The 23827-nt window shown below is 44.6% G+C and overlaps 2 protein-coding genes across 2 annotated transcripts in view; both read right to left on the bottom strand.

Moving 5' to 3' along the window:
* Nucleotides 1–1165: 1165 nt before the first annotated feature.
* On the bottom strand, nucleotides 1166–18683 carry LOC141966503 (U6 snRNA (guanine-N(2))-methyltransferase THUMPD2-like). Its single transcript, XM_074919364.1, is given in 14 exon segments — nucleotides 1166–1900; nucleotides 2688–2767; nucleotides 8802–8914; nucleotides 9199–9314; nucleotides 10197–10271; nucleotides 11805–11922; nucleotides 13606–13696; nucleotides 13699–13722; nucleotides 14329–14400; nucleotides 15008–15095; nucleotides 15414–15459; nucleotides 16473–16479; nucleotides 16636–16713; nucleotides 18480–18683. Coding segments are annotated over 11 exon segments (843 nt in total). The 3' UTR covers nucleotides 1166–1900; nucleotides 2688–2767; nucleotides 8802–8914; nucleotides 9199–9274.
* A 36-nt stretch (nucleotides 18684–18719) lies between these two features.
* Nucleotides 18720–23827, bottom strand: part of LOC141966450 (sodium/calcium exchanger 1-like) — a 29408-nt gene continuing 24300 nt past the window's right edge. The window contains 1 exon segment of the mRNA XM_074919226.1: nucleotides 18720–18860. Coding sequence (XP_074775327.1) covers nucleotides 18845–18860 — 16 coding nt within the window. The 3' untranslated portion in view covers nucleotides 18720–18844.

Below are 23827 nucleotides of genomic sequence, written 5' to 3'. Positions count from 1 at the left end.
TAGGACACTTAATGTAGTATATGTAAATTGTTCTGGCTCATTATTCCTTTGTGTAATTCCTTTTATAAGGTGTTATACTTGTTCCAAGTACAGGAAAACCGTACTCCATACAAAATATAGAGAAAATTTCTAGTAACATTGGCTATTCTTATTCTTTGCAAGGCATCCTGACAAATGTTTTATCCTGGGTATAGCAATTACTTGATATTCAAAGGCCAGACCTTTTAATGCTGGATTTTGTGAACCTCATGTCACCATTTTAGGCATATCATGCATGTAATACAAAGCTCTGAAAAGGCTCTGGAAAGTCCCGATGCTCTTCACAAGCAGAAGTTTCCCATGCCTTTTGGGTATTCCCGTATCTGTCTGCTCAGGGACGGCAGAGGTGAGACAGGGCAGCTCTGTGTGTTGGAAGGTTACCAGACCCTGTTTGTAACGGGAAGATGCCAAGCTGAGTTACACATACGTGTACTAGACTTAGCAACTCCAGCTGAAAGTCTCCACAACGGCTATGTGCCGCAGCCCAAAGCTCTTTAGCAATAGCAGCCAAGTGCTTCAGGGTTTTGCTCAGGAGTTGAACTGCAACTCTCCAGTTTCCTTTCTTCTGACCTTTAGCCTCCTGTATTTTAGCCTATTTCTCCCCCCAACCCCCACCCAGCTTCACACATAATAAATGCAGAGTGAAGAAAATCCTTCTGCTCTGAGCTCCCATGCAGTATCCCTGGTAAGCAGAAGGGGCAACTCTAAAGGTCTGCTGCTTCTGAGGGCCCGGGCTGTGGCACTGCTGCTCATGCTGGGGCTGTGCTGTGGAACACGTAACACCTGGAGCCGGCTTTCCTTGAAGGGCGCCTGCAGAGAACAGTTTTCCGCCCAACTGAAAAACTTGAGTGTACCTGGATGCCCCTTTTCCGCCATGGTTTGGCAGATGATCACAGGTGAGCCCGTGTGACACCAGAATTTCATGACTGTGTCCACAGAGAGTGTCAAATTCACATGGCTCCAGTCATCTGCCTGCAAACACACTAAAATATTTTAACTCAAGGCAGACCAAATTTCTTTCTAGAAAGCTCAGGAAAGTGGTGAACACACTGAAGTCAAGATCTTCCAGGGAAGTCCTTAGAAATCAGACACAGACAGTTACAAGTTTTTCCCGCAGTCTGTTAACGTTTAATGGTGCAAAAGTACAGCCATCAGCATGTCAGCTTTGTTGTGAACTGAACACAATTCCAGTCCTGTACAGGCACAGAAAGAGGTACTGCTGTGATGGGAGCAAAAACCTAATGCCGATATTGATTCTAAGCACCGGAAGATGAAGCATGAACAGCCATTAAAAGTATAGTTCAAACTATGAGACACCAATGGTGCTGGAAAAGAAATAGATGAGGAAATTCTCTTTTTAAAAAAGTCCTACTTCAGTTGCCACAGAATACAATTCCAGAGTTCCATCCTCCGGCTCCACCACTTAAGACAACAAACAAAAAAACCCCACCAAAATAATACATAGGAAAGAGAAAGGCATTGCTGAATCCCCTCGCCCCCATTATGATCTTCCTGTAGCAGCTACACCACTGAGGAAAAAACAGTTTCCAAAGCAGTTCCTCTCCTGGTGCATCCATGTTTTAAGACAGATCGGACATTCGTAGTGTTGCTCCCTGCAGCTACATTTAGGTCTTAACAAATCTACGTGCTCCTTGCAAAAGCGTTTCAACCTCTTTGTTATCCTTGTCTTTTGAACTTGGTTCCCAGTCAGAATCTTCATCAGCAGGCTCGCACTCCTCTTCCTCATCAGCAGGCTCGCACTCCTCTTCCTCATCAGCTATCAAACGTTCATTACAGTCCTATTCATTTGGTTTGCCTTCATCATCATCGTCGTCACCACTGCTCTCCAAAGCCCTTTTCCCTGTAGGGACATAAATGTCATCTATTCATGAATCATAAATACAGACAGAAAGAGACCTTCCAGAGACCATCTGGTTAGTCTCTCTCCTCAAAAGGAGAGAGAATCACCTAAAGTGCCCTAGCCAATGCTGACACTTTGGGGATTGATGTTCAGGACTCTCGTGAAAAGCTGTGCCATCTCTCTCTGACCCCTACCGCAGCACTTACCAGCCTGATCACCCCAGAATTCCCTCCTGGCCTTAATCCCAGCTTCTTGTTACAGAGGACCCAGAAGGTGATTCCCTGTCTCTCTGCAGCACCTCCCCTTTCTTTCCTCTTTCTCCCCAAATTTTCTCTTGCCTAGATTACACAACCTTTACTCTCCCCTTCAGCTGTCCTGCCTTCTTTCTGTGCATCTGATCACTGATGCTCTCGTCTGGAACTCAAGCCTTTCAAAAAGGTCACGGCCCAAACAAAGCTCCAGGCAAAGGCATTGCCCATTCTGGGCAGACATAAGGTACTGCTGCATGGTTAACCTACACTCATCTGGTTAATAAAACACACCACTCGGATTGCTTTTCATAGCCACCGTTCCTGAAATACAGCCAAAGCACATTCCATTGTCACATGTGCCAGCCCCAAACCCCTTTTTGCAGAACCGTTTCGTAAAAGCTAACGCATGATGTAGCTGGTTACTTCAGAGGATACAGGTAATTACAGAGCATTGCGTTTCTTTTAGATTATTTCTGCACTTTGAGACCACTCTGTATATATTCATACTGTGTACCACCAGTAACAGACATACTCACCATTATCAGGTATGGCGTTCAGCTCGTCTCGGACCATAACTCTTCACGAACCGTCACAGATCCAGGCTGGTTTCATACAACTGTAAGCACAGGCCACAGACACTGTCAGCACTTGGAAAGCAGTACCAGGCCCCCCCACCCCCAAAGCACAGTTCAAGGTGGCTAGTACACAACCCCCAGGCTTCTCCCTCGAAGGCAAGAACTCCCCAAAAAACAGATGCGGAAGGGCTCCCAAAAAGCCAAACTGTGATGCACTCCGCCCCAGGGCAGCACCGTGAAGTGCTCTGGAAACAAGCCCCCAGGGTAGGGCTCTTCCCACCCCCGCCCCCCCAGGAGCCCACTGTGTCGATGACCTGCCAATAGCCCAGGTTCTTAAAAACATGACAAAACTTTGCTATTTTTGGCCACGTATGTAACACCCTTCCTGATCATCTTCCTGAGCAAAAAACATTCAATAGCACGCTGCTGCTGCAACCTTTCAGTAAACTCGGTAAGCACATAAATTTATGGACCGTGCAGAGCTTATGTCCAGATAAAACACTGACATAGATGTGGCATTTATCCACGTCTCATTCTTTGGTACCCCAACTGTCCCTGTCTTTCTACAAAAGGCTTTCACCTTTTGATTTTTCGAAAAAAATCACGTACAAAATTAAAAACACAACAGAGACTTTGTTTTGGGGTGTGCAGGGTTTTTTTAGCTAAGTTAAAGAGAGAAGGTGAGAAAGACATTGAGATGTAAGAGAATGTTGGTAACAGATATTTGACAGCCTGTTTAATTTTTTTTATTTTTTAAAGAAAAACATGTTAAATGCCATTTTGTAATTCAGTATCTTATAGTGGGGCTCCTCTGAAATTTCTTAAGGGCAAATTACAGCTAATCTGGTATGTTATTTCTAAAGTTCTTCTGAAGTTTGTTTACCAGACACACACAGTTCACAAAAACCAACTCGTTCTTACTAACTTCAAGAACTTCCTAGGTAAAAGAAGTCTGAAGGCCTAAAATAACCATTTAACTTCACACATAACTTGCGACTCTATAAGCAAGTTGAAAAAACAGGAAAGTTCAAAGTATGTCAAAATTCTCTTTTCAGTGCACTGCTGTAGCACCCTTCAGCATAACTCAAAAGAGCTTTTAAACCAGAAGCCGTTGTCCAAAAAGTTGAATACAGACACTAAGCTCAACCCAAAACCACTTCTCAAATACGGCTGTCAATAGATTTCAAACGTAACACAACAAATTCCAACAGAACTGGCCAAGCCATTACCTAAGAAAATAAGTTGTATGTTTCTCCCAACACATTAACAGACTGGTGACCTATCCACTTGGTTCTTTTTAACCAGAAATCTGATAGTCACATGTGTTTTATTTAACTGAAAGCAAGTTTCAAACCACAAGCTGCAAGTTAATGTCTACTCTCCGTGGTGTGTTGCTGATGGCTTGCTGTATCCTGGCTAGACTTTTAAACTTGCAAACACTGAGGGGCACACAAGTAATTATTTTCACATATGGAGAGGTATCTCTGAGAAAGGACATGATTCCTCCAGTACTTGACCAGTGTTTTCATTGCATCCAAAATATTAAAGTAGCATAAGCTTTAGAGTAGGCGCCTAAACATTATTAACATTATTCACACGCTCCCCCAATCTGCAAAACTTGCAAAGAAAGCCAGTGCCACGCTTCTGGAATGTGGATGCTGCCTGTCTGAAGACAAGGGAGTCCAGCCTCTACTAAACTGGAAGGGACAACTACAGCGAGAAACTGAGCTTGCTGAGCAAACAGAGGGTAGCTGAAGACACTGGGGTATCCACAGGCTGCCAAAAATATGTGATTCAGCTGCAAGATGCCAGTTGTTATCCCCATCAGCACAGCATGAGGGCAAGGTACTCCAGCTGCAAGGTACCCCCAGCCCTGTCCACAGCTCAGAGAATGCATATACAGCACCGTCCTGTGTCCTACACAAATACTACCTGTTTCAAAAGCTGACATCACCTGAGTCTGCTGAGTCCTATGGTTCTCTCCCCACTACACAAGTCTCCTTCCCTGTTTTATCTTTTCAGTTCCACAGGGAGACACAGCATGGCTGCTCAGCTTAACTGTGCTGGCAACCCACATCATGCACAGCCAAGTACTCCAGCAATGGGAACTGACACAAAAAGCCAAATAGACAAGACTAGACAAGATAATACGAGACCACAACTTTCAGTGTGAACAAAAGAAGCATGATGAACATACACTTCTGGAACTACATAGTACAGAGTGGCGTCTCTTGATTATTTTTTTTTTTTAAATGTCCATCCAATAAAGACATTTCTAATCATTTCCAGAACTGTAAAAGGAAAAATGGAATAAAGTAGCAACTTCTTTCCCTTCTTGCCTACATAGACCTTAAGGATCAAACCAGAGAGTAGTTAAAATACTTCCCTACCCCCGATATTAAATCTTGAAGGGGAACACCCTACAAGTTAATCAAGAAGTCTGGACATTTTACTTCCCAGATTGTTCAGCAAGTCTAGCCATATTAACAGAGCAGCACCTGCAGGCTGATAACTGACCTGTAGGGCATTATGTACTTGGCAAAATCACAACGTAAGCACAGTTCAAGCACAAGTCTAGCACACAATGAAGTCCTAATCAGAGTCTCCAAGAGAATTTCCAGAAATGTACTCAATTCCCAGAGAGTAAGGCTCAGCTACTGTTTCACCCTGCCTTCTTTATTCTTCTCCCTCTACACTCTCTCCAGGTGAGTTCTTTTCTGCCTTGTCATCCTCCTCATTTCTTTTGTTCTTAGAGGTTTGTGTACCACATGGGTTGAAAACATAGTACCTTACGTCCAAAAAACCTCTCACTGAAATTTTAGTCAGCTTTCATTTAACTGTTCTCCAATTACATTCTTTCCTCTCGCACCTCACTTGCCATGCTTGCTATTTTTAAGAACAGTGTATTTTGTCTTACACTAGAAGGCAGTAATTATCCCTTTCTTCAATAAGTGGACTCAACTGATTTGGTACGATTGTATCTTAAGCATGAAAATATTTAGTCTCCATGGCCAATTTCCGTCAAGAAACACCCAGTTCTAGTTTTATTACATTAATCATTGCTAGCTCACCTGTGTTGACATTTTGAGCCTACAAAACCAAACAAACAAACAAAAAAACCCATCTAGAGCACAAGATGCAAAATCCCAGCTGAAGGAATAGAGTCCAAGAGTCGAAGCAGCAGGCAGACTTGCCAAACCTGTGCTGTCCACACCTCGTGGCTGATTTGGCCCCCTTCCACTGCAAAGGGATTTCTTCTCCTGAGAAAAAGGATGCTGAAGAGCTGTTGAAAATCATGGGAAGAAAAACACAAACTTGTTTTTTCACCTTCAGCTTAAGACATTACTTCCTTTTTTCAACACCAGCAGTACTGGGACTCTCTGGCCAGCTGGCCATTCTCTGGACCAGCATCGGCCTGGGCTCATGAAAGGCAGAAAGGAGGCACAACATCTGATTTCATGCAGGTCACCAATGTCTTCAGGAACAGCAGGATACCAACTCCTCAAGGGCATAAACTGTGACTTAAGAAAACATGAAGCCAACGATCTAAGATAATCACTTTGCATCTTATGCCCTTTGGGTTATTAGCACTGAAGGTGTTGTCACAAGTAAGAACGTGAACTGCCTTTGATAATCTGGGTATTAAAAAAAGATCATCCTGACTGTAGTGACACAAGGATTCCTTGCAAAGGATGAAGATTAGGTACCCCTGACAGGTTTTATGAGATCCCATCAAATACCTTTGAAGTAATCAGCTGTGAAGCAATTCCTTGCCTAAGCTCACAGAAATGAGAGATTAAGAAACATACGGTACTTCAGTCTTTCTCAACACGGCGTAGAGCTGGCTCAGACTCTTACTTTGAGGGGGCATGCATACGCACCATACAACAGCTCAGTGTGTGGTGGACACTGCCTCATGCTTTCATTTAGCATAATCACGCTGCGTAAGATGACAATTACAGGTTTCAGACGGAAGCATTAATAAGGGCTGAAGAACAATTTCAAACAAATATTTCTGAGTTGGCAAATGCAACCAAAAAATTCAAAGAGGCTCATGTAAGAAAACACGCGTTCATTTTTTGTTTCCTCTTGCACCTTAAGTGCTCTAGCTCCCAGGCTTTCTGATGAGGAGGTTAATAGCAAAAGCCAAGAGTTTTTCCTCCCATTCCTGTTTCCAGGAGCAGGAGCCTGAAACTAATTCCTTCGCACGGAGATTTCATTACGTCAATGGGAATGCATTACACAGGGCTTCCAGAAGCAAAGATCAAAGACCAAAGCCTGCGTCAAAACACAGTCACTTCACTAAAAGCGCACAGCATTTATACAATGTCTGCTCTGGAAAATCATCTAGAGATCCTCACTCTACTAGTAGCTAAAAGAACAATCCCCTTCCAGAGCTCTAGATTGCCACCTGTGGGGAGGAGTTTAAAGAGAAATCCACCAACTACTAAGTCAAGCTGGAGAAACACTACCTAGTTAAATAGGAAATATTTACTCTGTTGTCTCTGTGACAACAGTAGGATATCAGATCAAAACAATGAAAAGAACTGATTTAATGCAGACATGGTATAACAGATACCTTTGCAGGAACAATAATCTCACTAATTACAAAAGAAAAGGCCCTTTTACTGGAATTCCAACAGTTGTGATAAAATGCTGAAAATCTTTGGAAGGGCCCACTCACGCTAGATGAATGACCTGTCAGATGGCAAACGAAGTTCAACGTTTATTAAAGCAAAGCAATGATTTCCCCCCCACCCCAAGATGTGCTGTGATATAAACTAATCATATGAACAAAAGAAACGGACCTCAAATCACCTCAGAATATGCTTCAAATCTCTGTGCAGTTACTACCAAAGCCAAAGGTATTAGAAGGGGGGCAAACAAGAGAAACATGGTCTCTGTCAGAATACCACAGGCAGCACTTAGAACCCCAAAAGGATGGCATAAATTTCAGAGGGCCTGGAAAGAGGGATGATTAGAATGGCACTTTCATACCAAGACACAGACAAGTCTTTCTAAAATGAGAGATGAAGTAAATACAAAGCAAACAAAATTAAGCAACCACCTCATTTAACTCCAGGCCTATTTCCTGAAACTGAGCAGGACAGGATAGTGTCTTCTTTTTCACAACCAAAGAACCCTAACTCTTCTTCTACACTTTGCTGGCCACCCTACACAATTAAGTTCTTTGCAGCAGTGAAATACAAAACCACAAAGGACAGAAATGACTTGTACAACAGCAGAACTAACTTTCACTCTTTCTAGAGGGTGTCACTGTGGATGAGAAAACTGAACAGAAGGTGAAATTCAAGAATTTTCCTGACACATAACTGCAATCAGAAAAGCAATTTTGATATCAGTCTCTCAAGTAGACTCTAGATGAAGCTAAATTACCTGACAAGTAAGTTTACTGAGACACAGGAAACAAAACCATGCGAATGAAAATGTGACATGCAACACTGCAGAATACTCAGCTCCAAAAAACCACTATTAGCAGATTGTCTGTGTTTTGTTACAGAGACATCAATCGTCTTATCAAGTAGTAACTCAGTTTCACCACTGATTTTAGCAGTCTTCAGAGGAGACATCTCTGGACACAGGAGCAGACTTTAAGTCCTGTGTTTTACTTCGCAGTATTAACATTTTAGCTATCTATCACGGCAACATAGCTTCACTAAAGAAAAAAAAATAATCTGAAAACCCAAACATCATCTTTCTTTCAGACCCTCACGGAAAAAAGTGTTACATCCAGTGTTTATATCCCTGGGCTATATTAAGAACTAAGCAACCCACATGAAGCTTCATCTCCTACCAAAAACTTACACTGATGTTAGGTAGAAGAGACATGTTACTGTTGACTCTGCATATTTGATACAGAGAGCTAATGGCAAGAACAAGTTACCCACTACCTTTCTTGTGATGAATTCATTATCGTCTTCTCCAAAGCCTCTCCAAAAGCTGAACTTGGATGGGAGGGCAGATAATTACAAAAATCCTGGTTTAAGCCAAAAATCCCTACTACATGCAGTGCACTAGCATGTTTCCAGGTACCAGCCAAACAGCAGGACTCACAGCAGCAGGCTCGTATCAGTCTCATATCCTCATTCCCTTCAAGGCTCTCTGTAGTTCACTCTGCACCACAGGTTCTTACTTCAAATTCTAAGATCTCCAGAGTAGAGGCTCCGCTGCGGAAAGCACACAGATAAAGTAACGCTTCCAACAGGCTACACACATCAAACTTTAAAAGAAAGGCAAAAAAAGCCCAAACCAACCCAGACACGCTACTGATTGTTATCTCCATACTAATCATGGCAGAGGAACACAAAGCACAAGTCCATCCCAGCTTGCCAAGCTGCAAATGCTTGTCCAAAACAGCATCAGAAAGCAATCTGCAGTAATTCTCTATAAAAATACTTTGCTGTCAGCAGCCACAGGAAATTCTTGAATTAGACTATTCCTCCTCAAATACCTTTTGCATAGACCCATCTCTTTTCAGGAGAATTCTTCCATATGCTTCTCTGCAGGTAGAAGTCACTTCTAGTTGTTCATCCACTTGTCAAGTTTTTCCATCTTCCACATAGTGCCCTTGGAGTAACATTACCAAGTGAGGAGAAGCATTATTTTTTTGCTAAAATAAGTCTGTGCACCCTAAAGAGCTAAAGCATACCTGTCAGATACATGCAAATGCTGCAGAGAATACAGAAAATAGTTTATTTTCCACTCCAAGAGATCTGAATAGTGACATTTCAAACTCAGCAGAAACAAGCTATAAAATAAAATACAAGACTGCAAGGTAAAGCATACATCCACCCCTCAAAAACAGTTGGAGACTTCTTCAGACAAGATGCGCTTCCTAAAAAAACTACTGCTGAAAGTGAAAATCCATTTGCAATTAGTATTATCACATTTGGTTTTGTAGTTCTGCAAATGAAGTCTTTCTCTCCCAAAGAAACTCCTCCTGATAGCGAGGGGCTTTGCCTAAACAAGGATTTGATGACTCTCATTATAATATTTTACAGTAAAAACATCTGAAACACTAGCAAGCATCTTCCACCTCTCCTAAAAACCAAAGAGAGAAAAGCAGCACCTTAGGACATCCACAGAAAATGAGGTGAGCTAACAAATGGCACAGGGTTTGGATCAGCAGGCCTCTACCAGACCACTGTCGTGCTACTTTTCAGCTGTATCAGGATTCAAGTTCACTTTGACACAGTGCAAGAAATCTGCTGATGCCCAGCAGTAGAGATCTTCCTGCATTTGTATATGAAAGAATCTGTCTTTCCAAGACCAACCCCATAGATGCCATCTGGCACCAGACCCCCAAATTGTGTCTGTCGGCTGCTGAGAAAGGATTCTTCAACACCATTCGTCAAGGAAGAAGAATCCCCGTCAATATTCAGGGCTTTTGCAGTGGCAGTTTCACTTGTGCTATCAGAAACGGCATTAGGAGAGTCATTTTCAGCACACCTGGTAATGCCATCCATATGCTTACGGAGATCTTGGCTCAGCAGCAATACAACAGTCCCTCCAACACGAAGTACTCTGGCAATTGCAAGAAAAGAAAATCAGATTAGGTGTTCATCCTGCCTGGCATTCTTTGATCTGTGCAGAACTCAACACTGCTGACACTTCAGATGCCAGCTGCATTCAATAAACACCTAAGCATGCTCAGGGTCATGGGTCAACTCATAAACTGCACCTCCCAGTGAAGGTCAAATTCCCTATCTTTATAAATTTTCCTAAATGGGAGAACTGGGCCCTGTCCTGACTCGCAAACTTTTCCAACCTTGGGAGTTCTTTCCATTGGGTTATCACGGAAGATGGACTCAATTTTTTCCCCTCTTCGTATTCTCCCAAGGATTGAGGGCACTATAACCTTCAAACCTCTTTTTTGGGTCGCATAAGCCTCCACCAGTCTGCAGAGGAACTGCTTTCCAGAGCAGTAAGAGTTTCTCAGGTTGCTAAGGCAATTCTGAAGCTGGCCTTTCCCTTTGGAAACTTTAAAATGTCTGTTCTTTCCGTGTTCCACTCATCCTTAATGGCTTTCAAACTCAGGAAGCAGATTAAAAGTAACCATTGTTTGCAATTCATTTTTCTTACTACATGAGCGAATATTACACTTGGCTTTGAAAGAGGGGAAAGAAAAGACCATCCTGGCTCTGTTCACAGCAAGTGGATTGAACAGTCTTACACGTGGAACTCTCATGGTATTGGTCCCTTCCTCACCTCCACCCTCCCAAGGAAATATTTTGCTTAGGATGGCCCAACAGAGCAAATGAGACCAGAAGACAAGCACGGCCAAAGGGAGGCAGGGTCAGGGTAAGCTGATGTAAGATCTCCCTGCCGTTATGTGGAGCTACCTCACCTTCTTCACCATCTTCCCACCACGTTCCTGCACTGGGTGAGCAAGATCAACACCCACTGAAAAGCAACCTCACAGAAAGGGCGTTTTCAGCCATGGAATTAAATAAAGGGGTTTGAACTGCCCCATAAAAGCAGCCTGCTATTAGCTTGGTTCAACTCTGATGCAGACAGGGCGAGAGAGGAAAGGAGGCATCTAAAAGCAGACCAGGTGGTGAGCTGGATATGCCAGTATACACTAACAGAAAGGAAAACGTGTACCATCATTTTCTGGTCTGAGATCCTTCCTTCCAGAGATCCTCGTGAAAGCTTGGTTGTGGACCCAAAAGGAAAGCCTATGATTTTATACAAGCAGACCTCAACCAAGAAAGGATTATTGCGTTATTTGCCTGGCCATGCCTTCAGTTTGTTTAGATCATCCTCTCCTCTTTCTCCATTCTACCTTGCAAAGAACATTTAGGAGTGTGGCTCACACAACAAGCTCATTCCTTGTCAGCCTGGGTGACCATCAGCACTTCCAGAGTTTGCCACACAAGCCACAACAGCCTCTAAGGGAAAAATAAAGGACTCAGACTTTCACAGCCTGCACAGGATCAGGTTACAAAGCTGGAGAGTGTTTGGAATAAAGCAAACCTGAAGCTGACTGAACACTTAGGATTACAAACCATCATGACATTTACACCAAACCCCAAGCATGTCAAAGGCCACACATACCTCTCAATTTCCTGGAGAATATCCGGTAGGAGCTGTATGTCTTCTGTGACCTTGAACTTCTTCCCAAATGGAATACCCGAAATCACAGAGTCAAAGCTTTCTGAAGGCAAGGGCAATGCTGCAGAAGAAAGGCAGGTCTTTACGTCTGACTATGTGAAAAATGAACGGCAGCTGTGCCCTCATTCGCCTTACAAAACCGTCTGCCAGCTCTTTCGCAGGTTATACACCCGGATTCATAGCTCCTTCCGTACCTTTCCTCGCAAATGGCGCTACAAAGCTACCAACCCAATGCAGACCGGGAAGACAAATGCGTGAGAGTGTGGTTTAGCTTGCAGATTCCCCGTTACTGGTGGTAGGAGAGTAGGACTCTCTGAACAGGGGACTGCATGGTGCCAATCTAGCTGCTGCTTCTCAACACACATCTTGACAAGCACAACGCGAAAGAGGAGCTAAGCTTGCAAAGAGTTAGCGCAGAGGTTCAGATGCACACGTAGGAATGGCAAGGAAACACATGCTAAATTTCTCGCCATCCCACTTTTCTCCCCTCAAGAATCTGGTTACAGCCAGAATCACTTGGATTCTGTCGGAGCCTGGGAACAGGCTGGATCATGAGGCAGCACTGCACCCTTGTAGCGACAAGGGCTGTGCTGGCCAGCGCGCAGCCACCACGTGAGAGGAGGAGACTATGGGTTCTCCACCCCTCAGGATGCTTCAAATCTCGACAGGACAAGGCTCTGAGCAACCTGGCCCAGCTTTGGGGTTAGCCCTACTCCCGGCAGATGACAGGACTCAAGGCCTCCAGCAGTCCCCTCCCACCTAAACCCTGCTGTGTTTCGATGCCAGAACTAGCTGGAGACGTTTCCCGGACCATCCTTGGATCAACACTTGCAGGACAAGTTTATGACAATTTTATCTACAAAGGGAAGGGCAAGTTACCTGCAGTCTTTCTCAAGACAAGCAGAAATAACAGCTTCTGACCAGTGACAGAGACACCAATTACTTGTGCAGTACTAGAAAAACCTGGCATCAAAATACCTTCCATTAGCCTAGAAGCCAAGCCTAATCACAGCTCTTAAGTAAGAAATAAAGCTATACATATTCTTACAAAAAGGAAATAATATTTCTTAGCGTTCTGGTAAGAAACAGACATTGCGAGGTAAAAAAAATATGCAGACTTCATCACCCTTGCACAGGGAAAAACAGCCAGCCTTTTTCTGTCATGAAGTTCATAAAGGACTAATTTAGACTCAGGCTTTGGGGTCCAAATGAGGTCATAAAATTACTGCCTTCTCCACAGACTAGCTCGTGAACTGAGAGCAAACAGATAGCCTCTTCCAGGAGAAAGGCATTGTCATTTGAAAGACTCCTATGGCAAAACATCAACAATTCAGCTGAGCTTATTGAGTCCCCACTATTACTCCTCTGGTACATTTAAGTCACAATCCACGTTTTATTTGGATTTGTCCTTGCTGTGTTCCTGTAAGACACAAAGAACTCTGACGTAGTATGCAGTCTTTGTGGTATTCATAAATTTACCGTTAGGACAGACAACTACTGCCCATGTCTGACAATTATTTTCATTGTCTTCTGCTGAGTTTACTATTGCCAAAGTTCTCCGAGGCAGGGGGCGGGGAGGGGAGAACAAATAATTACCCATTTGCTAGGACTACAGACTCACGACCCAGCTATTTGTGGACAGTCAGCTCAACTACACATCCCCCCAGAAGAACCTACATGACCTGTACAGCCCCAGAGCCACAAAAAAATTCCCGTGTCTCTCTTGGAAAGCCTACAGACATACCTTGCACAGAAGCTTTCAGTAACTCAATCTTATCCATTAAGCCTGCGGTCCTAATATTCGCATCTGCACCCTCTAACTGTGAATCGCTTATATATCAGCACCCCAGTAACAGGCTTCCTGTTGAGAGAAAAAGAGAAAAGTCATTTTGCTGACAGCTGGGTGAATTTATTTTATAAACCCTTCTCAGAACTGCCTTGTTGCACAGCTCTTCCGAGACAAACCCCTTCCTGGGATATCTACTGGCATTACACGGAGCAATACACAGACCCAGAAGACGGAGAAAGGAGGGAAGTCTGCGCTGTCTTCACTCCTTTCATGTCCTGGTCTGCTCCAGGCACTCTGAACTTGAAAAAAATGAGGCTATGTCCTAACGGCAAGACCCCAGCTAGCTACAGACAGCAACGCTGCCTCTAACACTGACACCGACCGTACTGTCCCACTGACATCTCTCCATTCCCAGGAGAAGCCCAGGTAGTTTTAAGAGTCCACGGTTGCTCATAAAAACCCTGGGGTATAAATCCAGGGCTCCCAGCACCCACTGGCACAAATATTTAGGACCTGCTTAGCACTCCTGTGAGGGAAAGTTTTACCAACTGCCTAGAAAGATCAGTTGGGTTCAAGCTTTCCAGTAATGGAGTTTGGTGTAACTGCGGCACAGATTTCTCTTGATGCAACTACAAGCCATCTTGCAAAGGTCCCGCCTGTTGCCACTGTGATACTCACAGGCCACTCTTTGGCAGCTTCCAGCAGTATCGTTCCTAGCCCACACATGGGGTCCAGCACAAAGGCACCCGCCTACAAACATAAGGGGGTTACTGCATCCCAAGCAAGACAGACTCCTCTCCCAGGACAAGCTTACTCAGGGATGCACACATCACCTACACATGCCCATGAATTCAGAGTAACAACGATCACCGGTTTACCAGGCCAAACTTGCTTGGAGGAGAATATAGAAAGAAGCATTCCTAGTTTCACTAAGCACAATGCATCCAGCCTTGAGGTGACATTTAGAGGAAAAAAAAGTTAGGAGCAGACTGCAGATGGATATTGGTACCAAATTAATCCGTGGAAAAGATCACGCTTGCTTCTGGTTTCCCTTGGGAAAACAACTCAAAACGAGGTTTGAAGCCTGGTCAGTGAAAAAATCATGCAAAGTAGACTGATATCTGGACAAGGAGTAACACCTCTTCTGAGAAGAACCTGGGATTACAGCAAGTATCTGGTTGAACAGCAGGTGACAGCACACTCTGATCACAGACAAGGCAAAACCCCTGTGCACCTGCATCAGGGCAAAGGGCATTAAAATCACCGTACTTCCTCAAAGCTTCCGGCTCCAACCCTGATGAGCAGCAACGCCCCCTTCAACCAAGACTCTATTTCTTTGCCACGAATATCCACTTACACTGATTTCAGCCAGAGATGCCATGGCCCATGCAATTGTTGACCGCAGTCCTGCTGTTCTGATATACTCTCTGTTTGCTAATGGAAGCCTGCAAACAGGAAAAAAACAAAACGCCACACTTCAAAACAACGGTACAACCACAAGAAAAGCCCATGTAATATGAAAGAAGAAATGAACTGGACAGATCTGCAGACAGACAGACAGAAACCAGTCTGCTTTTATCCACAATTTAACCACAAAGTCTGGCCTACATACTCAGATAATCTCCAGACAGACCACAAGACTAATGTGGCAGTCCACTGAATATTAAACCAGAAAATAATTACTCACAGTGGACAGCCAGACTATTTAGAAACGATGCCTGTTCTGACACTACCAAGACAGATCTGGTGAGGAGAATGCCTACCTGAAAAGAGGAATCCCTACCACTGAGTATATGTCATTAAGATAATCTGATCCTAGTTTTTAACAGCAAAAATATAGGCTTAGACAGTTATGATCAGTGGGACGAAATCACACTAGATAATCTGAATGCCACTTTAAAGAGGATTTACTCTTTAACCAAACTGGGAGTGGAATTTTGTCAGCCAAGAATCCACCAACATGCTCCTGAATCTTTACAGAACCAATTTTTGTAACACTGAATGAATATTTTTAATTATAAAACCATTTACTCTAAGCAGGAGTAGATTATACCAGCAGTCAGCTATTCAGATACCCCCCTCATTTTTAAAAAAAATCCAAACACAAAACCAATTAAAAAAAACATGAGCACCACTAAGTGGCATTTCAGATGGAAGGCAAATCTGTGCAATCCTTCCAGAAATACAGGCAGCTCAAATAAATTGTCCTCCTGTCCCATAGGCGCATCCCCAAAAATGACTGAGCTCCCCAACAGGTCTTGCATGACTGCAATCCCTCCCCTGGAAGCCAAAAGAAAAACAATGCTTTTGCAATATCCCAGTCCTCAGGACCTGAATGGTTTCAGAGCAAAAATGTGGACAAGAGCCCCACTTGAGGCTCAACAAAGCTGGACTTAATGAACAGCCTGGGAAAACCAGAGCAAGACTTTTTACAGACAGCCTCAGACCTCCCAGCATCAGTGCAGAGAGCAGCTTCCATATACGAAGCACAGGGATGGAGAAACGACTTGTCAAGAGCAATGAGTCTTTTCCAAGGTCTCCAGACAGCTTGCCTCAAGCTCCTTGCCAGGGTCAGGGTCTAGGAGGAGGCTCTTCCGTGAACAGCATGCCCAAGTCCAGTTCATTAAGGACATAACCTTCCTGCTCGCTCCCTTCCCCTACAGAGGCTAAACAAGCTGCCCACTGGCTCAGGTGATCTCCATTTCCAACACAGAATCCAGCAGATGCTGAGACATCTCCTGTATGGATCCTTCCCGACGTACAGGCCGACACTGGCCATTCTGGTATTTCGGTGCTCTCAAAGGCAAACACACAGCGTCAACCAAAAATCTTTGCTCAGCACTATCAGATGATTTCTAAATTCAGCACCAAAAAAACAAGAAGAGGCCACAGTCCTGAGTGCAAAGGGAGCAGAGGACAAAACAAAAGATATCAGGGGCAATTCTGGAAGCATCAACACGCCGTCTGGCAGACAAGCACCACTACCTCTAGATCGGGGTCCCGCAGATCAACCTGCCACCCAAACTGCTTCATGAGCGCTATGCCAACGGCTCTTCTGATCTCCTGCAAGGGGCAAGAACAGTCACAGGCAACAAAATTAACAGAATTAAGAAAACTACAAATCGTAGCCTTTGACTGCACAATCCTCAGAAACACCTGGGAAAAAAAGAAAGAGACTCTCTCTACCCCCAGAACAACTCATACAAACACCAGAAGCAGTACAACAGGGCACAGCGAGCGAGCGAGCGGCAGAGAGCAAACACCACAGGACAAAATGACTGTCACTCATCAGCAGTGTGGCTAAAGTTCAAGTCCTGCCCAAGTTACAACAACACCCGTTGCTGTTTTATAAATACCTATGAGGCACAAAATATTTCTGGTGTCTGTAAACTGGATTACCCAAGAGAATATCTGTGACTGCACAACTGCAACTCACAATTTTAATGCTTTTGTGGCATCCAGCTCAGACTACTGACTTGCGGAAACACGACTCTACAACCGTGGAGTTGTAAAGTAGGTAGGTTTATTCAGCGCTGGGCGCATGGGGGATCGCTCCACCACAAGCATGCGCGCCCTTTGCAGCTCTCGTCCTGCTTATATATTACAAAACAGTGCATATTCATAGAATGCTTATACATATACATAATATATCCCCGCCTCCCCCCGCTTCTCATGGTAATCAGGTCTCCTCCTCTTGCGTCTGCACGTTGAGCTCCTTTGGTCCTGGGCGGTGGTCGCAAATTCCCGGGCGGGGGTCGTATAGATGAAGTATCTCCTCTTCCTCGCTGATGAACTTTTTACCCTGTCCTTCTGCGCAGTCTCAGTTGTTCCCTGGCCTCTGGCCAAACCGCCAGGCCAGTTTGTTCTGGAATTTGGGGTAATCTATTGCCGACACATATACTTTAAATGACCAGAGGAAGCCTCTGTTCCGGCCAGAAGATAGTAGCCTAGCAACACTATCGGGGATCCAGCATGTCTATGCACACAGCCCCCAGCCTTGCACAGGCCTAAAGTTTGATCTCGCTGCATCCCCTAAACTTCCCATATCACTACCTTCACAGTATGAGAGTTCAAATGCACAGCACGAATTTAAGCAGACATTGGCAGGCTCATGTGTCCCACCTTCCCAAGGTACTAGCTTGAGTAAGGGGAAAAAAAAAAAATCTAGTTAAACTACTGTTAACTTCAAGTAAGAGAAATCTACATAAATTGCACTTACACAGGGTTGTTTTTTTTTTTTTTTTCTCACAGTAGAAGGGTATTATAGATGGGAAGAGGGCTGGATGGAAGGGGTGCCTGGAGGTCTCTACACCACCACTCTCTCCCAAGGACCAAGATCTAACCCCTACTGCAGGATACATCCCAGGGCTGCACCACCCTCCTGGAGAACAAATTCTCCCCAATATCCAAGGAGAGCCCACCGAAGCTGCAAAGTTTTGGTTTTGTGCTTTCTTTTCCACCCTCTGACACAACTGAGAGGAGTCTGCCTCCATTATCCTTGCAATGACCCTTTAAATAGCTGTAAGCTGCTATCAGATCACCCCCTCAGACCCTACAGGCCCAGCCACCTCAACCTCTTATCTGTACTTAGGCTCAATAAAAGACATCGATTTGAAAGTATTCAGGGAAAGAGTGCCCAGAAATTAACAGTAGCCCTTGTATTCCCACTTGTTTAAGGGAAATGCAGGTTAAGGGCTTTTTTTGAGAAAATACAGGAAAAGGCTAGATCTGTTTGATATTCTAAAACACACAACACAGTTGAAATAACAAACTACACATCTCCCTTCACCTTTGCCAAATGCTTTTAAAACACTGATACTTTAGCATACCTGTGAATGAAGTATTTTGGCAACTGCTCCACTACAACGACAAGAAACTCTGAAACTAAGCTTCTCATTCACAAGAGGCTTCTCTCCACTGCTTTTGGAAGGGTCTTCTAAGGAAGTCTTACTTTCAGTCCAGCAGTCTTGATCAATCTTCCTCTCTGGCAACATATACCTCTCCGCAGCTTCCGCTTGACATTCCTCAGACATAGTCTGCTCTGTTTTCTGCTTTTAGTTGCAGTTTTTGTCTTTTCTTGCAGTCTTCTCTTGAGACATATCATTTTTTTTCCCCCTCACACCCATGAATGTTTTTCCAAATAGAGAGAACATCCAGCCAATACTTTGGTTCACCAATGACAAGGCTTTTAATCTCATGCAGCATTTTCCCTGGAGGAAAAAGCAGTTTCAGGTTAAGGAGTTCAGTCTCAGCATTTGATTTGGTATGGATTCAGAACACCTGTTAACACAGACTGTGTTCAGATTCCATTAACATGCAAATCGAGGAACCGCAGCAGTGGCAGACATCACGGACACATCTGAGTTCTCAACACCCACATACATCACCCGCAGAGACACATGCATCCCTCTGATTAGAAGCTCTGTAGAAGCAAGATTAAACTGTGCAGGGATTGAACTCTGCAGCTCTTGAAAACCAGACCAGCTCTGAGAGCCATTCCCAGGGACACTGAGAAATTAGCTAATAACAGCTCTGATTTAACTCATTAAGGTTTCTGTTATGGCTCCAGGTATGTGTAGTCCCCGTGAATGCTGAATTTTATTTAGGCCTGCATAGCCACCACCTTTTGAGAGCACTGCTACAGGGCACAGAGAGACAGAAGAAGAAATTGAAGGTAATTTTGCTCTGCAGCTCAAGAGAAGTGAGCCATTTTCACCGTCACAGTAGGCAAACAAACCTCCACCTCCCTCAGAACCGAACCTCAGCCAGTGGGACCGCACCTCTACAGCAGGATCATGGCCCTGGGCCTTCTCAGCACACTAAATCTCTGCAGATCACTCTGCATTAGCATTGCCATGTGGATTTCTGTCATCGAGGACTGAAGTAGGCAAGGATGACATTTTATTTTGTCCCAGGTGTTTTCTCTAAAAAACAAGCCAAACCTCTCCAAAAATCTATATGGTTTCCCCTCCTCCAGCTTTTTAAATGAAAACCAGGTACACTTCTACAGAATTTCCCATTTTCCTCATTTTCACTGAGAGAAGAAAACGCAGTGAGGTACTTCTGAGGTGAAACCCTCAATCAAACATTTCCCCAGGTCCAGTTCTTGTAGGAATGACGAGCAACAAGCCTGTACAACCTCTGTCACACAGGGAGGTAAGCCAAATGACCTTTACAGGCCATCTCTAGTAGCTTTGACATACATAGCTATGTTGTATTTGTAGTTTAGACCAGCTGTGAGATGAAGCCTTTCTCTAAAGCCTATCATTTATGTTTTAAAATCAATGGCCTTCATCTTGACCAAAATCTGCCTGCAGCCAGCAAAGAGATCCCGCAGAGCAATGAAGAAAACTTTGTTTGAATGTCAAGATCATTTGGGCTGCTTGGACATACCAGTAGGCGGAGAAGATCCTCAGAAGATATGAGCTGGGTCTTCCTGGGAGGGTTTGACCCCCCTGGGTTTTGCCTCTCCTGGCAAAACCCAAAGAGAAATCCTTACACTGGTTCCCCGTCACTTGTAAGCGCTGGGGCTGCATGACCTCTTTTGTAATGGGACTGATGGAGAAGCCAAGGGAGAAGCAGGAGAGAGCAATGCTTGTGCTGACGTCTCCAGACCCACTTTGCTCACCCTGCAGCATGCCCCCCCCCCCCCCCCCTCAGGAGGATGTCCGTGCAGGAAGGGCTTCCCCTCATGGGTCAGAACATGTTCTGGCTTCCAGCCTCCCAAGGGTTTAAACTCAGCCAGTTAGTCCCAAGTTTGTTACAAGCTTGTCAAAAACTAGCCTGTCTCAGCCTCCCCTTTTCATACAGTACCTTCAAACCACTCTATTGTGTTAATGACACACTGTGCTTTCTGTGTTCGAAGTCATTAGTGCAGTCACGTGGGGAAGATAACTGCTGTCAAATCAAGGCCGTTCACAAAAACTAGTGCAAAAGGAACATCGTTTTACTTAATTTTGAGTGACCCAAATGCAAGCCTAAAGCTACCCATGATCAAATGTGTTAGCAGAGCTCATCAGTTTTCCTCTAATTAGTGCATGTGCCTAAGCGCAAAAGAAGATAAATGAATCAAACTCATGCCACAAATCAAAGGGTGCTCTACCCCAGCAAGGACTGGAGGGCAGACACTACAACTTACTCCTCATGGTTGCTGGTGGAGATCACCATCATGCTGAGCTCTGGGTCCAAAGCTGGCACGTGGCTTTGCGACTCCCACCTGCTCCTTTGCAGGATTTTCTGCCACGTAACTAGGGTGCTAGAAGCAAATCCCTACTTGCAAAGAGCTGTTGCACAGATTCCCTGACTTGATTTGGTTGAAAGTACCTTTTCGATGTACTGGCTTTCAGAGAGAAGTTGAGATGCTGAAGTGTTGTTCCTTCACCTTCACCTACAGCTGCTGTTAGCAGGGGTTTTCAAAACACTTGGCCTGAAATCCATCCCCTGCTTAAGTTTCCAGAGTTAGTAAAGAAAAGTTTGGTTCAAAATGCAACTTGAATTTTCTGTGAAGAAATAAATTTTAAAAAAGCCCCACAACCCCAAACTTCAATTGATGTCTTCAGACTTCCAAACTAATTTATTCAGTTGCAACTTTCCTGAAAGGTAAAGCTTTCTTCCCTAATTAAATGATGTTCACATAGATCAGTACATTTGCCCTTATGTACAGCAAACAAATTTTAAACCTCTGACCTAGCTGGGAGGGAAGGGATTAACGTAATATGAAATATGAAGCTCTTCATATTACCTTTTTTCTTTCCCTCTCTCACATGCATCTCTCACATGCAGGTACCCATTCACACAGAGTGTGACTACCTTGGCACCAAAATGCTGACCAATAGCAGGAAAATTCAGACCAATTTAGTTCTACCTTTGTCATTCACAGTGATTTTTCTTGGCAAAGCTAGAAGAATTCTCTTGTTCTCATTGCTTTTACCTTTGCTGTCCAGTGCCAAGCCAGGGCTCTCCCGGCAAGCACACTGAAGCTGAAACTTGTGCAATATCAGCTCAATGCATTTAAGACATGGATGTCAAACTCATTCTGTAGCAAGAGCCAAACGGCTTTTTCCAATTAGCTGTTGCAAACTTGAGCAGTGCAACCTTGTTCTAAGCTTTGATGGGACTAGGGGCCTCTGCACATGACCCCGACCACCTTGCAGCTCTGGAAGTGCTCACCAGCAGCTGAGAGGAAGCACTCATATGAACCGTTGTGATTTTGGCCCCTCCTTCATTTTTCCTTCCACTCGTCCTTTTCCAGTTTCCATCATGCATTCACCTCTCTTTTACCTTATCCTGCCCCATCCCCATAGATGCACTTCCCTGGTCAGTCTTTCACATATTTTGGTTGCTGAGGCATAGGCATATGCAACCTTTAGGTATATCCATCCCTTTTGGAGATGGCTACAGCTGCTGCGTAAGTCCATCTACCCATACCAAGAGGAAAGGGCAGTGGTATGAAAGCCAGCCACTGGGGGTAGAAATCGGCGCCTCCTGTGTGGCCTGGCTGCCTTGCCCTGCTGTTGCAAGCCAGCCCCGTGCTCACGCCCGTGGAGGAGATAGATGCCTCCTCTCATAGGTTTCCTCCCAGCGCTGCCAAGCCTCTCACCCAGCATCGAGCAGCTTCCCAGCATCTCCACTAAAAATGCACTATTTCAGCAGTGTAATGAGCTCCCCAGGTTGAGTCTTCTACTGACTCCCCACAAACCACTGAAAGGACAAACTACTGTTTTGGTTCACTAGCAAGTGCTTTGTAGAAATCTGTTTGTATATTTGCAAGAGACCAACCTGCTCATTCATCCTAGGTCTAGGAAGACTTGAATTGAGAAGCAACTTAAGCCTCACACATTCCCTTCCAGGTCTGCAGGATTGACAACAGAGAGCAATTCACCCCCCAAAGCACAGCAAATTCTCCCCTGACACACCGAGGGCCAGACAGGGCACTCTAGATGCTAGTCAGCATTTTTCTTAAAACCCCAACTCTTGGAGCTCTGGGATTCAACACAAAATTTAATTTTCACCTAAAACACAATGAGTGAAGAACCCCCTGAGGCTTTAGCTCTTGGCACAGCAGAGGAAAACATCACCAGAAAGGCTCAGGCAAATAAAATAAACCTCTATGGCATTGGCATCACTTTCAGGTCCTGAAACATTTTAAGCATTCGAATCACCACAGAAGCTGTTTGTGACAGCATCGCAGATGTGACTCGTGGATTCTGTGCCCGGACCTAGAAGAAATTCTGGGCAAAGACCAGGCAAAACAAGAATACCAGGAGATGAGGATGCAGGAAAAGGAGCTCTAGCGCTTTGCTTGCACTTTTCAAAGTTGCTGCCTTCAGGAGGTAAGAAGACCTCTGGCACTTTATATTTACAAAGTAAAACAGGGGCCACCTCCTCTGGCATCCGAGGCGGAACTAAAGCCTTCCTTAAGGGTCTGAAGTTGCTGAGGAGCAAGAATTTTGGAAAACTTCAGGCTGGTTCTGCAGTTCTACTCTGCCAGATGATACGAATCCGTTCAAGCTTTCCCTCATCATGGTTTTACCACATTAACACCCAGAAGTAGCTATGGGATAAAAGCTACTGCTGCAGTCCACAAAGCTTGCTGGCTCAGCTGGCACCGAGTGCAACAGTGATTATTTAAACGCAAGGCAGGCACTTTCCAGTGAAATCAAACTGCCCTCCTGGCTTGGAGGGGGCAGGCTAAAGGATCAGAGGTCAGTGGCTACATATGTACTGTGGCAGAGGAGCAGGGAGGGGAAGAAGTTGCTTTAGTGGCTAGAGCAAGCTGGGGAAAGCACGGAAAGTGACTGGTGGTCTGTGGGAAAATAACCTAAGGTAACTTGGAGGGATTGTGGAGCAAAGGGAAATATCAGCATGGTGCTCCTTAAAGATACCAGAAGGCCCCTGTCTGGCAGGCACAGGGGCAGGAGCTTTGTCTTCTGTGCCTTGGGAGGGAAGGACACAAAGACTGTTTCTCTTTCTCAGGCCAAGTATTTACAACCCTCTCCAATTTCCCCTACGTTTTCAGGATAGCCTCTCCTTGCATAGGTGTCTACAATGGTCTGTGACCAGCTGCATGGAAAACCGGAGCAATCCACCTTTCGGTGACAGAGCTTTGGGTTCCCATTACCTGCTCTGGGAGAGGGAGGACACCACATAGAAATAAAGGAGCTGGTGGATTCCAAGG

Source organism: Athene noctua, chromosome 1 (genome assembly GCF_965140245.1).
Source record: "Athene noctua chromosome 1, bAthNoc1.hap1.1, whole genome shotgun sequence".
Classification (NCBI taxonomy): Eukaryota; Metazoa; Chordata; class Aves; order Strigiformes; family Strigidae; genus Athene; species Athene noctua.
This window is presented reverse-complemented; position numbering and strand designations above follow the sequence as displayed.